This window comes from Sprattus sprattus, assembly GCF_963457725.1.
Source record: "Sprattus sprattus genome assembly, chromosome: 7".
Lineage (NCBI taxonomy): Eukaryota > Metazoa > Chordata > Actinopteri > Clupeiformes > Clupeidae > Sprattus > Sprattus sprattus.
In genome coordinates this window covers 34768705-34790105 of record NC_137926.1, presented here as the reverse complement: position 1 = coordinate 34790105, position 21401 = coordinate 34768705, and the positions used below count along the sequence as shown (strand labels likewise).

At 42.5% G+C, this 21401-nt stretch overlaps 1 protein-coding gene across 1 annotated transcript; it reads right to left on the bottom strand.

Annotated features, from left to right (window-relative positions):
* Positions 1-1321: 1321 nt before the first annotated feature.
* On the bottom strand, positions 1322-21134 carry lamb4 (laminin, beta 4; the record flags this gene model as incomplete). The annotated part of the gene is made up of 34 exons (XM_080841813.1): positions 1322-1461; positions 1631-1784; positions 1909-2076; positions 2264-2399; positions 2483-2690; positions 2791-2935; positions 3423-3626; positions 3742-3941; positions 4284-4444; positions 5522-5891; positions 6075-6171; positions 6341-6558; positions 6859-7083; positions 7216-7373; positions 7607-7838; positions 8005-8124; positions 8572-8725; positions 8924-9044; positions 9136-9251; positions 9328-9510; positions 9851-9934; positions 10631-10940; positions 11391-11470; positions 11573-11685; positions 11964-12119; positions 12592-12780; positions 12987-13107; positions 16709-16923; positions 17116-17179; positions 17268-17456; positions 17602-17675; positions 17790-17928; positions 19148-19305; positions 21101-21134. 34 exons carry the CDS (start codon positions 21132-21134, stop codon positions 1322-1324), a joined length of 5436 nt encoding a protein of 1811 aa, XP_080697939.1.
* Between the last annotated feature and the right edge of the window lie 267 nt (positions 21135-21401).

Here is a 21401-nt window from a genome sequence, read left to right as displayed (position 1 = left end):
GTTGCACAGCAACTTGTTTAAACATTAACTAATTGAACATAAAAACATTCATCTCACCCTTACAGTGTCAGCATTTAATCCTCAACCTACTTTTTATAGGTCACTCAACAGTGTGTGTGTGTGTGTGTGTGTGTGTGTGTGTGTGTGTGTGTGTGCGCGCGCGCGCGTGTGTGTGCGCGCGTGTGTGTGTGTGTTGTGCATATACTCACATGTAATCAAGCTCAGATGAGTAATATCTTGAGAAAGTAGATGATCAACACACATTTCTCATCACTTGAACAATTTTATAGGGGTGTTATAGCATGTGTATTTTTGAGCATAACTACAAGTGTGACGAGATTAAAGGCAAAATGCATACTTGCTGGGGGGTCCACAGTCTGGACATTCTTGAACAGAAAAGTTCCCCCAGCCCTCTTTGTACATCACAATGAGGTGTTAACAGCTAGACACATTGTGCATCCCTTAACGTTCACAGGCAAGCCCGTTTTTAACAGAGCACCCGGTATGCTGCCGTTAAGAAGCCCTCTCATTATGCCGCCTAGGCTTGTTCACACTCAACCAAACAGAGGGGGTATAATGCCTCCCCAGTGTGTGTCTTTAGTTATGCTGTCAACAGAGAAGACACAGAGCACACACTATACTAAACATTTTAGATTTAAAAATGTAAAGACCACAAACAAGTTTAAGGTTTACAGAATATATGGACCAACTTTGATACTGCAGTATGAGGATAAAATACTGATGAACCCAAGGGGTCTAGCTGAAAAGGGAAACAGGAGCATGTCAGTAGGTATGACATACCTATTTGAAAGTGTGTGGGCCTATTAACGCCTCACTGTGGCCATCATGGAAACTACCTACAATGGAGGCTCAACCTAGAAAGGCAGTACATTCTAGCACATATTTGAGGTCATAAAACCACAGAGGAAGTTTTAAGTGAGCAATAGAACATCTTTAATAAAACAAGTAAAAGGGAAACATTGCAGGGATAGACTCCATTCCTCATATTCATTAGGAGCAAAACAAATCTCAAAGAAATATACCACCTAAGAAAGGGTTTCATTACAAAAATATAAAACAATATCAGTCAGTAAGAGTTTGATATGCTGCCTTTGGAAATAGATAGCTTAATTTGATAGTGTCTTTTCAGGAATGCCACTGTGCAGTCAATAATGATCTAAGCAGTCTACATTGTAAACAGTGGACAACTGATGGACTGGGCAATAATGAACAACCATTGGCCAAGTAAGTCCATTACCTACACAGAAAAGTGTGTGGAACAACTTCTGAACGTTCTGCATGAAAGGATGTCATATTTTCTTCAGGAGGTGCACTTTAAGTAGGCGTCAGCCCTGTGGCCAATCTCCCTCCTGAGTTCAGCAGCCTCTTCCAACAGCGCAGCAACATCGTTCTCTTTAGCTTCTTTATTTTGGAGGTTTTTCTGGAGTCTGTTTTCCAAGTCTAAACCCACAGAGAAAACCAAATGTGCTACAATGTTAAGTATGCTTGACAATGGCATTATCTCATCATTGCTGATGGGAATGAGGGAGAAGTCTTAAACGAAGGCCACATACAGTATATATACAATATATATATCAAAGATGAATGACTGTCTCCATCATACACCAACCTTCGATTTTCTTCATCTTGTCAGCCACATCTTTGGCCAAGCTTTCCACTTCAGCGGTGAGGTTTTTCACACGCTCGCTTACATCATCATTAACCGTCTGATTTGTGTTTTTGTCCTTTAGTGTTTCAAACAGGTCAATGACTTCCTTAACATCCTGCCAAAACACATAACGGTGCCAAAGATGTTAGGTATTTCACTTAATGCATCAAATGAAGTTAGCGGTAGGATGTGACTGATTCCTCAAGGCCACAGAGGATGGAGGACTGACTGTTCCATACCGTGTCGACATCTGTGGCATTCTTCAAAGCTGCCTCAGCTTCTGCTTTAGCTTCCTCTGCCTGCACTCTGTTCATTTCAGTTTTATTCTTCAAAGCTTCAATGTCGTCCAGCATGTCCTTTACATTTGGTCTCAATAGAGCCTCTATGTTGTCCAGTTTTCTTTCAGTCTGAAACGATACATAAAGGTTCATGGAACTGTGAGCTTTGAATGGCACACACACATAAGATGGACAATAAACAAACTTGAAATGGTGAAACAGTGACGATGATGAAACCTACTAATGAGAGGATGGCAAAAATGATTTGAGGAGGCAGAATCATGCAGATATAGCCAGATAGACCCTTCAAAGTCACCTTTTTCACTTTGTCAGCAGCTTCGTCTGTGTTGGTCTTGGCAACCTCCAGGCCATCCGAGACCTTATCATGTAACTCATCAGCCTCTTGGAGTGTCTTCCGAATGTCACTCACATCAATGTTCTTGGTTCGGTTTCTTGAATAAAAAAATGAAACATGAGCATTTTTGGATGAATATTTTCTGTGTGAATAATATGTTGAGGGAAACATTTGGGTTACTTGACATCCTCGGCTTGTTCACGCAGTTCCTCTGCAGTCTTGGCTTTATCCTTCAGGAGCTCAAGGTCTTCCTTAAAGTCCGTGAAGTTGGCCAGCACGTCCCGGATGTTTTGGATCATGGTCTGGATTTCATCTGGAGTGCTGGGCAACTGAATAGCTAAGACTGCTTTGGCCATTTTCTCAATGTCCTCTGGCTTCACCATCTCATCTGTTAACATAGCATTGATAGATATTAAGACATTAAGCTATGACCTGTGGGAAACATCTTTATATAATATGTGCAATCATGAAAAAATGTATAACCTTACCAGTGAGGTAGTCCTTAACTTTCTTAAGAAGATCCTTGGTGCCATTTTTCTCCTTCTCAAATGTACTCTTACTGTCTGTGATCTTCTGTTTCATCTTCACTGCTTCATCTTTAATGTCTTCATTCATATCTTTGGCCTCATTAATCTGGGGAAGAGAGACAACATTTCAAAGAAGTCATTGGATAGAAACATTTCACAGAAGTCAATGGATAGAAACATTTCAAAGAAATCGATGGATAGAAACATTTCAAAGAAGTTAATGGATAGAAACATTCAAAGAAGTCGATGGATACAAATATTTCACAGAAGTCAATGGATGGAAACATTTCAAAGAAATCGATGGATAGAAACATTTCAAAGAAGTTAATGGATAGAAACATTTCAAAGAAGTCGATGGATAGAAACATTTCACAGAAGTCAATGGATGGAAACATTTCAAAGGAAGCTGAATAAACAGCTTATGATTCTTTCCATACAATAGTTCATACAATTAAATGGCTTTTAACAAATGTCTGTAAGATGAAATGGATGTAAAAGTGAATAAAAGCATGAGAAAGTGAATTAGCAGAGACATACACTGGTCACACTGTGTGCTTTGAGGGTAAGGTGATAAAGAAAAGAGGGGTAATTGCCTTGATCGCTGAATCTCGCAGATTGTGGAGCAAATCAAGGATTTCACTCTCGGCCTTCTCTGCTATCTCCGTGGCGTTTAGGCTCACAGGGACACTTCCCTTGCAGCCGGGGCCTCCACACTTGCGCTTCCGAGCGTCAGTCTTACACAACGCACCACCACACTGGGCCTCAGAGCACTCAGCGTCCCCTGGAGCCCCACACACCTGAGGCACACATTAAACTCACATTCAGAGAAGACTTCTGATACACAACGCATATGGATGACAATTCTAAATAGACCATGATGCCATGATATGAGGAAGAAATCACACTGCCCACATTTTCGTTGAGCTTGGTCACAGTTAAAGCTTTGACTTTCTTCTCGAGTGTGTCCCAGTCTCCAGCGTGGCACTTGCTCAGCTCCAGCTTGGTCTTCTGCCTGAGGTCCCGGGACGAGTCTAGTTTAGGCTCCGCGTCCTTGACCCGCTCCTCATCTTTGATGAAATCATTATAATGCTGTTTAACTTCCTCCAGTGTGTCTGGATGAAGAGAAGGAACTCACATTAGACGTTGGCATCTCAATCACAATTCCAACACCGTCAGATCATTCTGTTGGAGGATAATGCTGCTGGCAATATACAGTATTTTGACAATTAAATGAGATTTAAAACTTTTCAAGCAGTTATGTTAGCTGAACTGAAATTATGTCTTTCAATGAAAGAAAGTAGTCAATTCTATTCTATATCAAATCATTTAATTGATGGGATTTCTGATGGCATTAAGACCCTTTGCTATTTGCAATTCCATTCATTCCTTGGTGCACCATAGCTTTCTGTACCACAATCGCCTGTATCACCTAAATGCGTCAAACCATGTCTTACCATTCAGAGCCTGGGGATCTGTTATTGGGACTTCCTTTGTTTTATCTATTAACTTGTCTATGACTTTCTGGAACTCCAGCTTGATGTTATCTATTTCTGTGTTCAGAAGTGATGTTGGGTCAATGATAATGGCACTGGGATCTATGCTGTCTTTCAACTTCCTAAGGAAAGAAACACAAACAGGAAGAGCAAACATGACATTCAGCCAAATCTCATCCATGCATCAAGTAAGTGCCCAAAGTGGCACAGTAGCAAGAATTACAGTGTAAAGAAAAACAACTACCCCTGCATATATGCATATTTATGTGTACTCATGTGTACACTGAATATATATTCTATGAAAGACAAAATCACAAATTTCGGAAACAAATTTCAACATTGTACAATGGCAACCCCTACGTCATCAGCACCTTATCATACCTTGTCTGAGTACAGCTGCTCTAGTGTCTCTCATTGGACACCATCATACCCTGTCTGAGTACAGCTGCTCTACTGTCCCTTCATTGGACACCATCAGACCCTGTCTGAGTACAGCTGCTCTACTGTCCCTTCATTGGACACCATCAGACCCTGTCTGAGTACAGCTGCTCTAGTGTCCCTTCATTGGACACCATCGGACCCTGGCTGAGTACATCTGCTCTAAGTCCCCTGATTAGACCCCATCAGAGCCTGGCTGAGTACATCTGCTCTAAGTCCCCTGATTAGACCCCATCAGAGCCTGGCTGAGTACATCTGCTCTAAGTCCCCTGATTAGACCCTATCAGAGCCTGGCTGAGTACAGCTGCTCTAAGTCCCCTGATTAGACCCCATCAGAGCCTGGCTGAGTACAGCTGCTCTAGCGGCCCTTCACTGGACACGATCTGCCTGGAGACACTACCCACCACCCTCAAGCATGTGGAACCCCAATAGACCTGGTCATTGATCAGAGAGAGCCCATGAGACATCAGCTACGTCTTCAGATAGTGCTTGGCAGGCTATGAACTATAACAAGTACACTTGCATCCCTTTGACTTATCACTCATGCCATCCATGGTTCCCCTGTATCCTTCAGGAAGTCTTGACTGGTCAAATCTGGTGACCGCCGATTCTAACTCCACCGTATGAGGACATTCTGCACGGCACATTTACACACTTTTGTTTCCCAAGGAGGGGTCTTAGCATGAGTGGCAGTTGGACTGTAGAATGAAGGCACAGATACACCAGCACTGTCATATACAGTAAGCAAGGCGTGACCTTACAGGATACGGGAGAGGAGATCCTCTGCTGCATCAAGTTCTGCCTGGGCGTCTCCTGACATGTTCAGAGCTGCCTCCAGCTGGGTCTGCATGTCCAGGACGCGCTGCCACCGCTGACCGTGAGCGGGATGCTTATCGTCACCAGGCTTAGGGGCGAGGGTTCGCATCTTCTCCGCTGCTCTCTTGACATCAGTGACATTCTCAGCCCAGAGCAAGGAGCAGGTGTGGCACGGTTGGCACTCAGGGAACATGGACTCGTGGCCTGGGGCACACTCATCACAGAGGATGCCCATCACTCCAGGGCGGCACCGACACTCACCCGTGTCCATGTCACAGGCAGGCCGCAGGGTCCCCTCCATGTTACAGTCACAGTCTGAGGGACAGAGGGACAGAAACAGAGGTCCATTCAGGGGGCACATACTTTCAATGGAGATCAGAGGCAAGTCATTCTGAAGCCTGCCATTCACATGTTCCACAAGCACAAATCATGCACAATCATTAGAAAGAATTAAACATTTAACAAAAGAACATTTGATCTTGTATTTGTAGCACATACAAAGGCACTGTACGTCTGGGTCTCCAAAGTAATTCTCTGCACACTCGTAACACTGTTGTCCCCCATACTCCGGCAGGCAGGGGCACTGGCCTGTGATCTGCACATACATGGTGAGGGAAAATATGGCATATTACAGCGTGCAGATGTGCAGAATGAGAGTGCAAACACATTGCCAAACATAGTAGTGGAACCTATCCTAAAATACTAATTGAATTGGCATTCACAACTAGCATACTGGGACTGATCTGGAATCAGCATGACCTTACCTTGTCACAGGTATTGTTGAGCGAGTGATCCCGTTCACATTTGCAAGGTTGGCACCCTGAATCACCATCCAGGTTCCAGTAGCCATCGTCACACTCGTTACAGAGAGGGCCTATGACACCTCCGCGGCAGGGGCACTGCCCAGTCTCCTCGTCACAGAAACATGGGCTGTCCAGCGGGCATAGGGTCACCTCAGTGCCACGCCGGTCACAGGAGCACTCTATGGACCACACACGGTTATGAGTAGGAGTAACCCCTAAAGAGCTGCACACCGCAAGTACTGTTACACCCTTGAGTGTAAAGCGTAGCAATGTCAGTTATTGGACCGTGTCAAACATCGGCCATTCTGTTAAACAATCAAACTTTGGACATTTCACAGTACTGTGACTGTCTAAACTACAACGGTATCTTTACAGCACTACATGTATTACAATTAACTGAGCTGATAAAAGTAATTTATATTTCACCATTACATTTACTTATTTTCATGCTATTTAAGCATTACTGTAATGCCATGTACCTTTACAGTCTTGAACCAGAGCGTCGCCATAGTACCCTGGTCTGCAGCGCTCACAGGAGGAGCCCTGGGTGTGGTGTAGGCAGCGCAGACACTCGCCAGTCACTGTGTCACAGGCATCAGCGTCCTGAGGGTCGGTGTTGTTGTTGCAGTCACACTCCTCGCATTGGGCGCCAGGCAACGTCAGGTCTCCATAGAAACCAGGCGTGCAGCTGTCACAGCGAGCTCCTGTTGCAGTTAGCAAGAGATCATTGTAGGTCATTAGTTTTAACTGTATACATAGGTGTGTATGTCTTGACAGTTAAACATGGGAAGATGAACTGACGAATCTAAAAAGAGGCTGAAAAGAGGCTAAGAGACCTTCGTGGCCCCTGAGGCAATCACAGGTGAGGCTGCCGGTGTCGTCATTCTTGCTGCAGGACAGGGCGAAGAAACGGCCACTCTCCTCCACATCTGGGCACGTGCACGGCTCACAGGGTTCTCTGAAGACTGGGTCTCCATAGTAACCAGGAATACACCTGGAGATGGACCCACAGTGCACATTGCCTTTACATCTGACATGCTACAGACCTTTGCCTTTACATCTTATAATAATAATAATTAATTTTATTTTGAACGCACTTTTCATTCAAAAGAATCTCAGAGTGCCTCTGGCATGCCACAGACCTTTGCCTTGACATCTGACATGCTACAGACCTATGGTGGATAAGTTACATTGCTTTTGGAACTGAAATTGGCAGTTTTTCTGCACCTGTCACAGGTGGGTCCAGTGGAGTGCCCCTGGCAGTCCAAACATGCCCCAGTGACGGGGTCACAAAGGTCAGCTAGTCCATTGCACTGGCAGGGGGAGCATTGAGGGAAGCCATAATGGCCAGGCAGACACTGGTCACAGTGCCGACCGGTGACTTCTGCACGACAGGGACACTGGCCCGTAGTCTCCTCACAGAGCTCAGCTGTTGAGCCACGGGAGTCACATTCACAGGCTGAGAGAACAGGAATCAAACAGATATTAGGATGGAAAGAATTAGAAATCCAAAGTAATGTAGAAGACAATGTTTTATTAGTAGAAACAGGGATTGATTTCAGAGCCCTGTAAGCATTGTGCAGCATTATTAGCACAGACTTTAGCACAGATCCTGAGTAGCATACCTGTGCATCCATTGGGTCCAAAGCCATATGTCAGTGGGGCACATGAGTCACAGCAGCGGCCAATCACATTTGGCTTACACTCACACTGACCCCCAAACCTAGCGCAGGTTTCTCTGTAGGCTCCCTCAGAATCACAGTTACAGGCTGGGGACATGGACACACACACACACACACACACACACACACACACACACACACACACACACACACACACACACACACACACACACACACACACACAAACTGATTATTGGTAGCAGATGGCCACGGATATAATATTTCAAAGGTGGGTCACAGTGATTCAATGTGTAATGATCAGAGTCAAGCTACACTTTGTGAGAGAAATGTCTGTTTGAGGTGGCATTCAATCAAATGTTTCTAGGACCATTGGAAGCCTTGCCCTTCTGCAAATCTTTTTTTACACTTCTGGTTAGATTCCAACTGTATTTCATTGGCTGTGTGCCTGTACTCTGCACAATGACAATAAAGTAGAATCAAAACTATCTCATTTCATGTAATAATGTTCTCCACACAGATCCTTCGCTATATAGTATAGTATATACTCACGAATGGCCCCATTGTGGACGAGGGCAGACACGCTGCTGATGAGGCCTTTGCACTGCTCTGGAGAAGTTCCAGCCTGCAGCTCCACACAGCGGTACTGCTGCAGCTCAGTGGCCTCCAGGCACCGGGGGGAGTCCACCTGAGGGACCAGGCCCAACTATGGAGAAGAGAGAGAACATGACCTGTTTAAACATCTGCCACCAACACCATGCAATCCTCATGACTTTACCTCTTAGATGTCCAGTCATCAGAATGCAATCATGTCCGTTAAAGATTTGATTATACACAAAAGAATGTATGGAAATAGGCTGGGAAAAGCAGGAGTGTTTGCATGTCATAGTATGAAAACCCTTACCGAGTCAATAAGGATGTGTTTGCTGGACTGTGAGTCTGGACTGGACAGCCTTCTTAGAGTCACATCCACAGAATATTCCACACCAGCTTCCAAACAGACTGTGGAGTCCAAAAGAGCCAACCTGAATAGATAAGACAATGACAGTCTTAGCACAAGTGGAGTGCATTTTTTTGAGGACCCACAGCGAAGACCATAGTTCCATCTTGCCTCACCTGTTGGTAGCTGACAGCGTAAGGTCCATATCTATGGATGGGACGTTTTGGCACCTTTCATAGTCTAGAGGCCCTGAAGGCACAACTCTGATAGTGGCAATCCAGTCATCTGAGGACTAAAAATGACATTGCATGAGTAAGTAAGATACTAACCTATCAACCCCACCAGGCCCAGTGATGAGGAGCATATACCTCTGGTTCATAGTGGAGAAGCAGGTGGTACTGGAGGGAGGCTGGGATGTTGGGAACGGTGAACCTGAGGACCACTCCATGTTGCGCTTGCATGAATCCAGGTCCAGTCCATGTGACAGGGAAATCAGGACGGCGCTCTCTGGGGATGACCTGCGTGGCTTGATCAGGCTCTGGTGCTCCATACTGAGGCAGAACAAGAATATACAGTTTGAATGAGACATGAATATGTGCATTGGTTTAAATGGCAGTAAAGATGACTTTGGCATGTATTGCTATCAGACCTGTCCAATTGTAGACCCACTTAGATCAAAATGGACACTCATCCAGTAGAAATGATGTTTGACTTGTTAAATGACATCGTCACTACTACTTTATCAAATCTATCTGATGCTGATGCATCTCTCATGTCCATGAAGAAGGATCTGCTCATCATGAATTCATCTCAAACTCAATAAACCAAAACAGTCCTGTTCAATAATTTCATGCAGTTATTGTAAAATAAAATAATTTCCAACGTCATCACCTGGTCCTGCCTTCGTTGCCGTTTGCTCCTCTTCTGTCTCTTAGTCAGGACATACTGTCCCTCACTGAGTATGAAGTCATAGCCCTGCTCACGGTAATATTGCTCACATTTGGGCAGTTCTGGATCTCTGGGAGTGAGAGGGTTAACCTTCAAAGACAGTGCTCTAATTAGTTATGCAACGTTATTAACCTTGAAAGACAGTGCTCTTATTAGTTATGAAGCGTTAGTAACCTTGAAAGATAGTGCTCTAATTAGTTATGCTGCGTTATTAACCTTCAAAGATAGTGCTCATCGTGGAGTTCTTTGCCCCGCAGCGTCCATTACCTTTGTAGAACTGTACAGCTCGTCGGCCGTTATCCCTTACATATTCACTCCCTCAATGTCAGGGTTATGTTTTGAAGAAGGGTTGTTTTCACCTTTGTAAGGCACTCAATACAAGTTTGGACTATTTTCCAGGTGTGTTTTTGTAGGTAACTACTTTTTAGATCTTCAAATGAATTTGTATAGCATATGGTCATGTGAAAAACGACATGGCCTGAAACCTTGCAAATAATGTAAAAAAAATGTGCTTTTATAGCAGAATGTCACCAAATGTATTGCCAAACATACATTAGTTAGAAAGCCTGCTAGCTTTTATCAATGCTTACTGCGCGGTTGTTGGTGTTTACAAGGCAAGTGTGCTTTATACGAAAACTCCTTACTGCTGCTTCAATAATTCTTATATCATCTATGGAAACAATGTTGGTAGTTGCTATGATTGCAGAGGTAGTGTCCTCTCACCAAAGATGAGCTGTCTGATTCAGGGGTGCTGTCCAGATTTTCTGCGTCCTCAAAATCACTGGTGTCCAGGGGTGCTGGGTACTCAGAGTCACTGGTGTCCAGGGGTGCTGGGTCCTCATATGAGCCACTGTTGTCCAGGGGTGCTGTGTCCTCAGGCAATGATGAGCCACTTCTGCCCAGGGGTGCTGCGTCCTCAGCTTCATAAATGTAGTAGTCCAGAGCAGCCAGATAGTGACCAGGAGCCGGATTACTACAGCTGAGGCCCACCATGTTGGGGCGGCAAGGACACTGACCATCAACACTGGAGCACCTATATATAACCACAGGCCAACACAAACACACAAACACACAAAGACACACACACACACACACACACACACACACACACACACACACACACACACACACACACACACACACACACACACACACACACGCACACGCACACACACACTCATCATACACACACACACACACACACACACACACACACACACACACACACACAGGATGTATCGGGGGTTGTACTGGGTTTGGTTATATTAACTATACCAAATGATAATGCACAATCCCAAAGATAATGGACAATCCCAAATGATAATGCACACTCCCAAATGATAATGCACAATCCCAAATGATAATGAACAATCCCAAATACACAAATGATAATGCACAATCCCAAATAAAAATGCAAAATCCCAAATGATAATGAACAATCCCAAATGATAATGCACAATCCCAAATGATAATGCACACTCACAAACTGCTGGTGGATCCACCTATGTCACAGTCACAAGGCAGGCAGCTGTACACAGTGTTTCCCAGACCCCAATAGCCTGACTACAGATAGAAACACCTTTGAAATTGAAATTGAAAAACTTTGACCATATTATATACAGTATGAGTATGACACATAATTAAGTGTGGCTAAATGAGGCCTACCACACACTGGTCACAGTAGGGTCCGGTGGCAAAATGCTGACAGAAACACTGTCCTGTGACCTGGTCACATGAATGGGGTGCTGTGATACTACCTAGTAGGTTACACTGACAAACTGGGAAGAAAGAAAACAAGTGGAGAAATAATAAGAGAGTATAGTGTTGACATTTGACATGTCAAACAGTCACAAGAGAAATAAGCTTAGCATTTAAATAATTTTGTAATTGCTACAACACCTGCCAGGCTGTGCCATACAGTTCTACATTTAGTTTTAAGGACTGCAAAACAATGGAATTGAGTGGAGTCTTGGAATAGAGTTCTAAGGCATGCAATACTACCATGTTATCATCACAGTAGAACTCAGTAGTTCAGTTAGGATGTAAGTATTCTCACACTGGCAGCCGCTGGGGTCATCTTGGCGTAAACCGTAGAAGGCGTATTTACAGCGGTCACATCTCTCCCCCTCCACATTCTCTTTGCACACACACCGGCCCGTTACGGCATCACAGAGCCCATTGTCCAGAGAGCCGGCAGGGTCACAGTCACATGCTGCATCAAGTCAAAAGCCAAAGATACACATCTCACATAGCAGGATAGAGCAGGTCACAGCGGGCAGGGAGCTTCCCAGGCTCAGACTCAGACTCCCACCATCAGTCTGTTCATGAAACACTCATTTGGCAGATGCCCCTACAATGGTGTTTCTGTGAGCCCAGCTAGAAGTACATGCTAGGCAGTACCTCTGTTTTATTTATTTAAATTTCTTCAAAGATGGAGTTCATTTGAAGTGTTGTAATGACATTTTATATAGTTATGTCACCATCTTTTCTTACTGTTTCTGTTAAACTTTCCAGAGCTGTAACTATGGTGGTGACATTTATATGGAGCGTTGATTTACTGTAAATTTGAGCACAGGAAATCCTGACTGACATTTTCCCCAAGGGTCTGGAAACTCACAAAAACACAATAAGATCCTGAGAAAGAAATGACACAGTGCAAGTCTGAACTCGCTGAGTCCACTCACCGATGCATGCCTCTGGGTCCTCCACGGATCTGCTGGGATCCTGATAGAAGAAGGTCTGGCACTGTTCACACTGGGCGCCCACACGGTTGTTCCTGCAGTCTTCACAGACACCTCCGCTGACCTCCCCACTGGCCAGAAACCGGCCCATATCAAAGTGACACCTCTCAGAGTGGCCGTGACAGTTGCATTCTAGAGAGGTCAGGTGAAGAGGGGTGAATTTTATAGTGTTTTGGCCATGTGAAATGGTACAAATGCTATACATTAACGTCACAAAGCATCAGTGACACAGTACTTCTGCAGACTTGATATATATTAATGTCAAAGGATCAGTAACACAGTACTTCAGCAGACTTGATATATATTACAGTAATGTCAAAGGATCAGGGACACAGTACTTCTGCAGACTTGTGGATTTGCAGTCCCAGCTGGCCTCCAGGGGGCATCATTGTAAAAGTCTTCACATCTCTCACAGTTGTAGCCCACCGTGTGGTGCTGACACACACATCGACCATGTACCTGGTGAAAAAACACACACATGCACCTGGTGAAAACATCAAGTTATTTCATCTGCCATTTCAGTATTACATGTACTTAGTAAACACATCATGGTACTTCATCTGCCATTTCAGTATTTAGACTGAAAAACAGTCAGCTCTTTTCAACCTAAAGGTTTTTGCTTAAAATCGTACTCTTCTTCAGTACAAAATGAATAATAAAACATGTTGAGAACACACAAGCATAATACAATAACACCAAATAATTTTAAATAGGAAATGGAGAAAACCTAAATAGAGTTTAAAACAAGGGTAGTTAAAGATAGACTTAAAAGCAATGACAGATAGCACAGAACTAATAATATGAGGTAGGCTGTTCTAGTGTAAAACTATTGATAGCGAGAGAGTACTACTTATTCTATCTGTGAAAGACAAACAAATGGCTTCTCAGGCTACGTGCTCCTGGACTTGCACTCAACACCTTGTCATCAACCAAGGAAGGTGAGTTTGTTTTAATTTGGATTTTAAAAGCACAAAAATTACTTCACCAGTGGAGTTTAACAGGCTTAAGCAAGTTCCAAGAAAAAGCTCTGAGTTGAACAGTGGAGAAAGTAGTTAAGTAAGAGTAAAATAAAACTGGATGTGTTTACTCATTGTATATGTACAGTGCCACTTGAAAGTATGTGAACCCCTTGAGCACTTAAGCGTTTTCTGTTGTTTTACCATGATTTTTCATTTTTTTATCACCAATTTTCCATAGATGAAATGTCAGGTTTATGTTTATCATTTGCATGTACTTGTTTAGAGGAAATTGTTTGAGAAGCTGAAAAACTACATGAAACATGGAATTAGTCCATTTCAAAAGTAAGTGAACCCCCAGCTGAATTGGTAAAGTCAAGCAGGTAACAGATTCAGTGAAACTTATTTGGGTGAATAATTAGTCAATTGAGCAAACCGATCATCTGAGACATCCTTAGGGAAAGGTTTGGGCAACACAGATTAAAAGAGAGAGGAAACCAACCAAACTACTGTAGTGCCAAGGTGTACCCACACAGATCAACAATGCCGAGAGGAAACGAGATATCCGAGAACATCAGGAAGAAGGTACTGACAGCCCATCAGTCTTGGGAAAGCTATAAGACCATCTCCAAAAGATTCCAGCTCCATCCATCCATCCAAGACAAATAATTTTGAAATGGAGGGCATTCAACATGACCACATCTCTGCCTAGAAGTGGACGCCCATCAAGACCATCACCAAGAAGCACCAGAAGAAGAATAAATCAGGTAAAAGTCAACCCACATATCACCTCTAAAGAGTTTCGGACCTCTCTGGCAGCATCTGGGGTAAATGTACATGGGTCTACAATCAGACGAAAATTGTTGGTTTTGATCGTGACAAAATAATTCTATCTCGGACTCATCTGTTTAAAAAAGGGACTTCCAGAAGGCCTTTGGTTTATCCAAGTGCTCTCGGGCAAAGTTGAAACGGGCAGTTTTGTTCTTTCTTGAGAGCAGAGGCTTCCTTCTAGCAACCCGATCATGAATGTCATGTCTATTCAATTTTCGTCTGATTGTAGACCCATGTACATTTACCCCAGATGCTGCCAGAGAGGTCTGAAACTCTTTAGAGGTGATGTGTGGGTTGACTTTTACCTGATTTATTCTTCTTCTGGTGCTTCTTGGTGATGGTCTTGATGGGCGTCCACTTCTAGGCAGAGATGCGGTCATGTTGAATGCCCTCCATTTCAAAATGATTTGTCTTGGATGGATGGAGCTGGAATCTTTTGGAGATGGTCTTATAGCTTTCCCAAGACTGATGGGCTGTCAGAACCTTCTTCCTGATGTTCTCGGATATCTCGTTTCCTTTCGGCATTGTTGATCTGTGTGGGTACACCTTGGCACTACAGTAGTTTGGTTGGTTTCCTCCCTCTTTTAATCTGTGTTGCCCTAACCTTTCCCTAAGGATGTCTCAGATGATCAGTTTGCTTAATTGACTAATTAAGCACCCAAATAAGTTTCACTGAATCTGTTACCTGCTTGACTTTACCAACTCAGCTGGGGGTTCACTTACTTTTGAAATGGACTAATTCCATGTTTCATGTAGTCTTTTGGCTACTCAAACAATTCCCTCTAAAAAAAGTACATGCAAATGATAAACATAAACCTGACATTCCTTCTATGGAAAATTGGTGATGAAAAAAATAAAAAATCATGGTAAAACAACAGAAAACTCCTAAGTGGTCAAGGGGTTCACATACTTTAAAGTGGCACTGTATACCTCAAGAAGATAGGAAATGAGAGAAAAAAGATCAACATCATATATGCACAGGGGTGTAATTATATTAAAAGATCAACATTATATATGTACAGGGGTGTAATTATAGTAAAAGATCAACATTTTATATTCACTGGGGTAATTATATTAAAAGATCAACATTATATATGCACTGGGGTTATTATATTAAAAGATCAACATGATATATTCACAGGGGGTAATAATATTAAAAATAGGACCATTGTTATTAATGGGACTTAGCCTGGATACCAGCCTGAACTCCGCCCACAACATTTTTGGTCTAGGAGATTCAGTCTGGCTTTGAGCTAGTTGGGAGAGATTCAAGTTTTCGGAAAAGTGATCTGACCAATCAAATTGTAAGGGCGAGCTTTATACGTTGATGGACAGATGACCAACCAACGCTTGAGTTGATTAGATAGATAGATTATACATCGAACAAAGATGGCGCCGTCTCGGGAGCTTAGTGGGACATATTTTATATGATTTAAGCTATCTACAGGACTTTTTTATGTCTACAATGACTCGGTTAGTTGTGTATGCTCAACACGAATGTTGCCGAGGATTGTAGGTCTTAACTGAAGCGCTCTAGACCATTATTGATAGGTTATTGCTAACGCTTGGACAAAAAATCCATTGAAACAAATAGTAGCTAGCTATAGAGCTGCTAATAAGTACGTGAGCAGGCATATCTCACAGATATTGACAGCGCATTAATTTTGAAAGAGGAACAGAGAAACGCGATCAAGGCATTTGTCGATCGAAAAATATATTTTTGCCGTCCTTCTTACGGGATCCGGTAAAAGTTTTAATGTATCAGATGGTCATACTATGTTGCTCTGATTAGTTCTAGGTATCCAATTGAGCGAAGAGGCATTTTTTTTCCTGGTTCGTTAAAAAAAAAAAACATAATCACTCCCCAATGGCTCAGCATCAGACTCATATTCTGACTAGAATTATGAGTATGAAATCGTCAGGCTAAATGGGACTGGACACAATGAACACAATTCAAGGAAGAAATTATAAGGCAACACTATGCGACAATTTGCCAATTTTACCAGTTTGGTATCATTAGTTTTGGTATCATCTTAAAATGAATGTTGATGGTATATGGTGATGTGAAGGACAGATAAACATATCTGTCATTCCCACCCCTCCCACCTCTGACAAAAGACAGCCACAGCCTCACTGAGTGCCTATAAGAAGCACACTTAACAGTTACAGTCACACTTTACAGTTTACAGTTAACATAGCATGCTGTGCTCACAAAAGTTGAACCAAGTCTCTATCATAAGTAAAATGTCAAGCAGCCATTTTCCTTGGCTCACCATGCCTGGCTCATTGAAGACATCCCCTCGGGCGTTATCCACAGGCCTGCACTGGCTGGCGTGGCCATTGCAGAAGCAGCTCCCTCGCACCACCATCTCATACAGGGCATAGTAGTACTTGTCCTGTGGATTCCTCCGCCGCCGGCTCAGCAGCGTGTCGCCCAGAGTGAGAAGACGTGTGAAATTCACCCTCAAGTTCGTCACGGTGATGAGCTCTTAAACGACACAATGCCAAGTTGGTTACGGTGATGAGCTCTTAAACGACAAAATGCCACATAAAGTTCACCCTCAAGTAAGTTACGGTGAGGAGCCAAGAAAGGAACACTGTTTTGTTCAACCATTGTTTTTACTGGTCCTTCTCAAAGGTTTGAATACACAACAAAGGACCCAAATCACCCTCCTCTCACCTTGTATTTTAGGATCATACGGGTCATCTATTTCAAACCTGGGATCCAAGGCTTTAAGCACAACCTACACAAAGGAATGGTTTTTATTTATTAATTATGAAGTCATTTTTGTCATTTCTTAGTACATTGAAGATCTCCATTGGCGTTTCTACCTCTCCATCTGTGGAGGGCTCCAGGCCTGAGTAGCGGCTGTCACAGATGATATCATCTAAACTCTCTGCTGGCTCCTCTGACACTCCAGGGAAGGAGGCTTGACAGTCCTCAGCAAAGTAACGGAAAACCTTCCAAGTCTGTCCAAAATCCTTGGACCTCTCCACCAGCATGGCAGCAGGCCGGAAGCTCTACACATCGAGGGAAGAGAGTGCAGTAGAATGATAGCTGAGTGAGTGAGAGAGTGCAGTAGAATGATAGCTGTGGCGTTGAAAATGCTCTTAGTTTCGGTGCTAATCCAGTTAAGGTAACCATGACAAAAATAAAACCAATAACCTTAAAAGTTAGAACGAGGTGGCTAAACTGGAACACGGTCTCCAGGTCCAGTTTTATGCTCACACGGTGAACACCTTAGATGAAGAACAAACTCCAAATTACTGTTTGGTGCTGCGAACATTTGACATTTTTCCCAGGTCATTTGTCATTTGCCTAGATTTGGAAAGTACTGTAAACTAGTTAGATACCATTTTCAGACTGCCACCACTTCATCTTGCGCTCTGACCCTTCGAAGGCTGTGATCACGTTCTCAATGCGATGGCTACTGGGATTGTGATAACTGTTGTAAGGGGTCCTGGAGTCACAGAGGAAGCATTTCTGCTCATCCTGCAGATACACAAAGGAAGGAAGGTATGTGGAAAAAAAGGTAAAACACATTTACTTTGGCTAATACAACACTTGACAACCTACCTGCAGTTAGACAGTATGCTAACGACCAATGCATTTTGTATGTTTCAAGCTTTAGTATGAAAAGAAATATATCATGGGAATGTATAGAATATAAAAGGCTCTGGAAATCCTCATCTAAATGCAGAAACTTGTGCAAGCAAGACTGCCTGAAGGCAAACTGATCCTACGGAAAGGTCTGACAAAAAAGGTGGAGGATTTTCCTTTTGCGTTGAGTTGTTTGCCAACAAAAACTACTCATCACCATTCCCTGATGCCAAGGAAAATATGGCAAACATGCCTGATGAATGAATTTTCTTGCTCCGAGCCACACCTACATACCTAAATAACATGTGTGAGGTTGGGTGGGGGGCAAAGTAAAGAAAGCAGTGGGCGTAAATGAGTATTGAGCTCAAGCAGTGAGAGGGAGAGTAATGACCTATAAGTGTGGCAGATCAGGACATGTCTCTAGAATGTATCACGCTACAGGGCTAGCCAGAAACTTGTTGAAGGGAACCAGCTCAACCCAGAGATTTTTAATTTGCGCGCTTTCAGCTGTTGAGCTGGTTTAAATGGCACAGTGTATAGTAAACACTGTTGCAAGCACCTAAAACTGGCCAACATTTAAATTCCAGTACTGCAGCTCTCTGGACCACTGGTCTTATGGTACAGTGTGAAGTCATCTGTCATGGCACATACATTTGGACATACGTGACGTGACTGCTTCATGGTATCTCTAGAGCTGAGGGCACCAGACCCAAATGAAATGATTGATTTCTCCACACGTCTGTAGATTTGCACAGACGGGAGTCAAACACTGGCTATTGATTCCTCAACGAATCAAGACACATCACAGTTCTGATTTTGTTGTAAATGTAAACATATCCCATACTTTATGATACGTAAATAGCAAATTAACACTACAAAACAGGAAGGTTTGAGGTTTGCTTTATACACCACATCATTCCCATCCAAGACAACAAAAAGGGAAAACCGAATGAAAGAGGAACAAAGCCGGTGAGCTCCCTGTATTCCTCCTGTTCATGACCTGAGCATTCCTTAGGCATTGAACAGTGTTCACCATGGAAGTCCTGAGTGACAGAGTGCTTTATCCAATTTGAGTGATAAGTGGAAAGTTTCCCCTCAGGTATCTTCTAACCTCCAAGTATCCCAAGATGCAGTAGTTCTGAGGTCCCTGGAGTCCACAGGTGGAGGAGGCTGAGAGCTGTGCAGAGCGGCCCACCATCAGGTCTCCCAGCTGTGGGTGACACGAGTTGTCATCACACTCATCTTGACAGAGTAGAGGGGCGGCGAAATCTGAACACAAGCAGTAAAGGAGAGGAACTTGGCTGTCATAAGAATGAAATACTACAAATTCTCCAGAGCACAAACACCTACGGTGCCAGGAAAGAGCCAATAAAGTTTTACTTCCAAATCATAATTTCAAAGATGAGAGGGAGAAGAGAAAACATTATAGGCCTCTTTCATGTTATAATGATGCCTGGATGCCTGCATTATGTGATTATCAGAGGGACCGCAAATGACCATGTCTCCTCCATGCAGTTATCAGACACTCTAGATTACTGGAGCTGAGCTAAATGATCAATTACATTGTAATCATTGCAGCCCGTGAAATGAAATCTCTAAAAAGTTAAATCATCTAACAGGGGAAATCTTTGTTAGAGGCATCTGACAATTACAAGCAAATATGCAAATAAAACAGTGAGCTAGTGTTAGCACGTTAAAATGCAGTTACTACAACAAGTAAGTGCATGTCCTAACAGTCAGGACAATGTGGAGGTTAATTCCAGAGACACCCCGGTATCAGCCGAACCTAAATGCAAATTCTTCTACACATTATTGCAAATACCAAAAATCTGACCATTTCAAATGATGTATACAGTACATATACACGTACACTAAATGATGTTTACATATACAAGTACACTAAATGAAGTATATCCAAGTACACTAAATGATGTATACATATCCAAGTACACTAAATGATGTCTACATATACAAGTACACTAAATTATGTAAATGTATACAAATACAATAAATTATGTAAATGTATACAAATACAATAAATGATGTATACATATACAAGTACACTAAATGATGTATACATATCCAAGTACTGATGTATACATATCCAAGTACCATGTAATGATGTAAACGTATTCAAGTACACTAAATGATGTATACATATTCAAGTACACTAAATGATGTATAGGTATACACAGGGTGCGATTTGCCGGGGGGGATGGGGGGGGATTTACCCCCCCTCTGGTTTTTACATCCCCACCTCAGCTGGATGAATTTCATACATGGGGGGGATAACCCTCAATTATTAAAAAAACTATGAAAAAACAGACACGTTGTGACAGCGTTTTCTTACACTTGCTTACGTCGCTGGCACTAACGTTCACCTTACCCGAACTGTCGGCATTCATATTTGTTCACTGAATTAGCGAGTTCTGTCCAAAACAGTTGCATTTCAGTTTCAAAGTTTCAGTTTCGGTTTCAGTATTTCAACGTGAATGAGAGGGAGCACAAGAACTGAGCGTCTAGCAGCGATTATCATATCATGATAGACATATATGATGCATGTATATGAAGAGAATTAGGCCTATGTATTGCTTGTTTTTTTTTCATGATAAAAAAAAAAACATCCCCCCTCTGGTTTTTGGACAAATCGCACCCTGCATATACAAGTACATTTAATGATGTACGTATACATATCCAAGTACACTAAATGATGTATACATATACAAGTACACTAAATGATGTCTACATATACAAGTACACTAAATGATGTAAATGTATACAAATACAATACATTATGTATACATATACAAGTACACTAAATGATGTATACATACCCAACTACACTAAATGATGTTTACATATCCAAGTACAATGTAATGATGTAAATGTATTCAAGTACACTAAATGATGTATACATATTCAAGTACACTATACGTATACAAGAACACTAAATGACGTATACATATACAAGTACACTAAATGATGTATACGTATACAAGTACACTAAATGATGTACAAGTACACTAAATGATGAATACATATACAAGTACGCTAAATGACTCACATGTGAGCAGGAACAGTGTGGGACCCAGTGCCATCATAGTGGAACTAAGTAAAGAAAAGAAATAGGGGAAGAAAGATGCCGAAAAAAGAAAGAACATCGCTATAAAACATAAACAATATAGTGGTTTCTCAATGGCAACCATAGTAATTATTTTCTTCCTCATAATTCCCATTGTTGCCATCTGTAGTGTGAATAGAGTCATTCTAACCCAAAACCAAACTGATTTAGAAAGGAATGTATTCAGCTTTGACCCGCATACGTCTTTAATTAGGCACAACTATAATCATAATGTTGTGGGTAA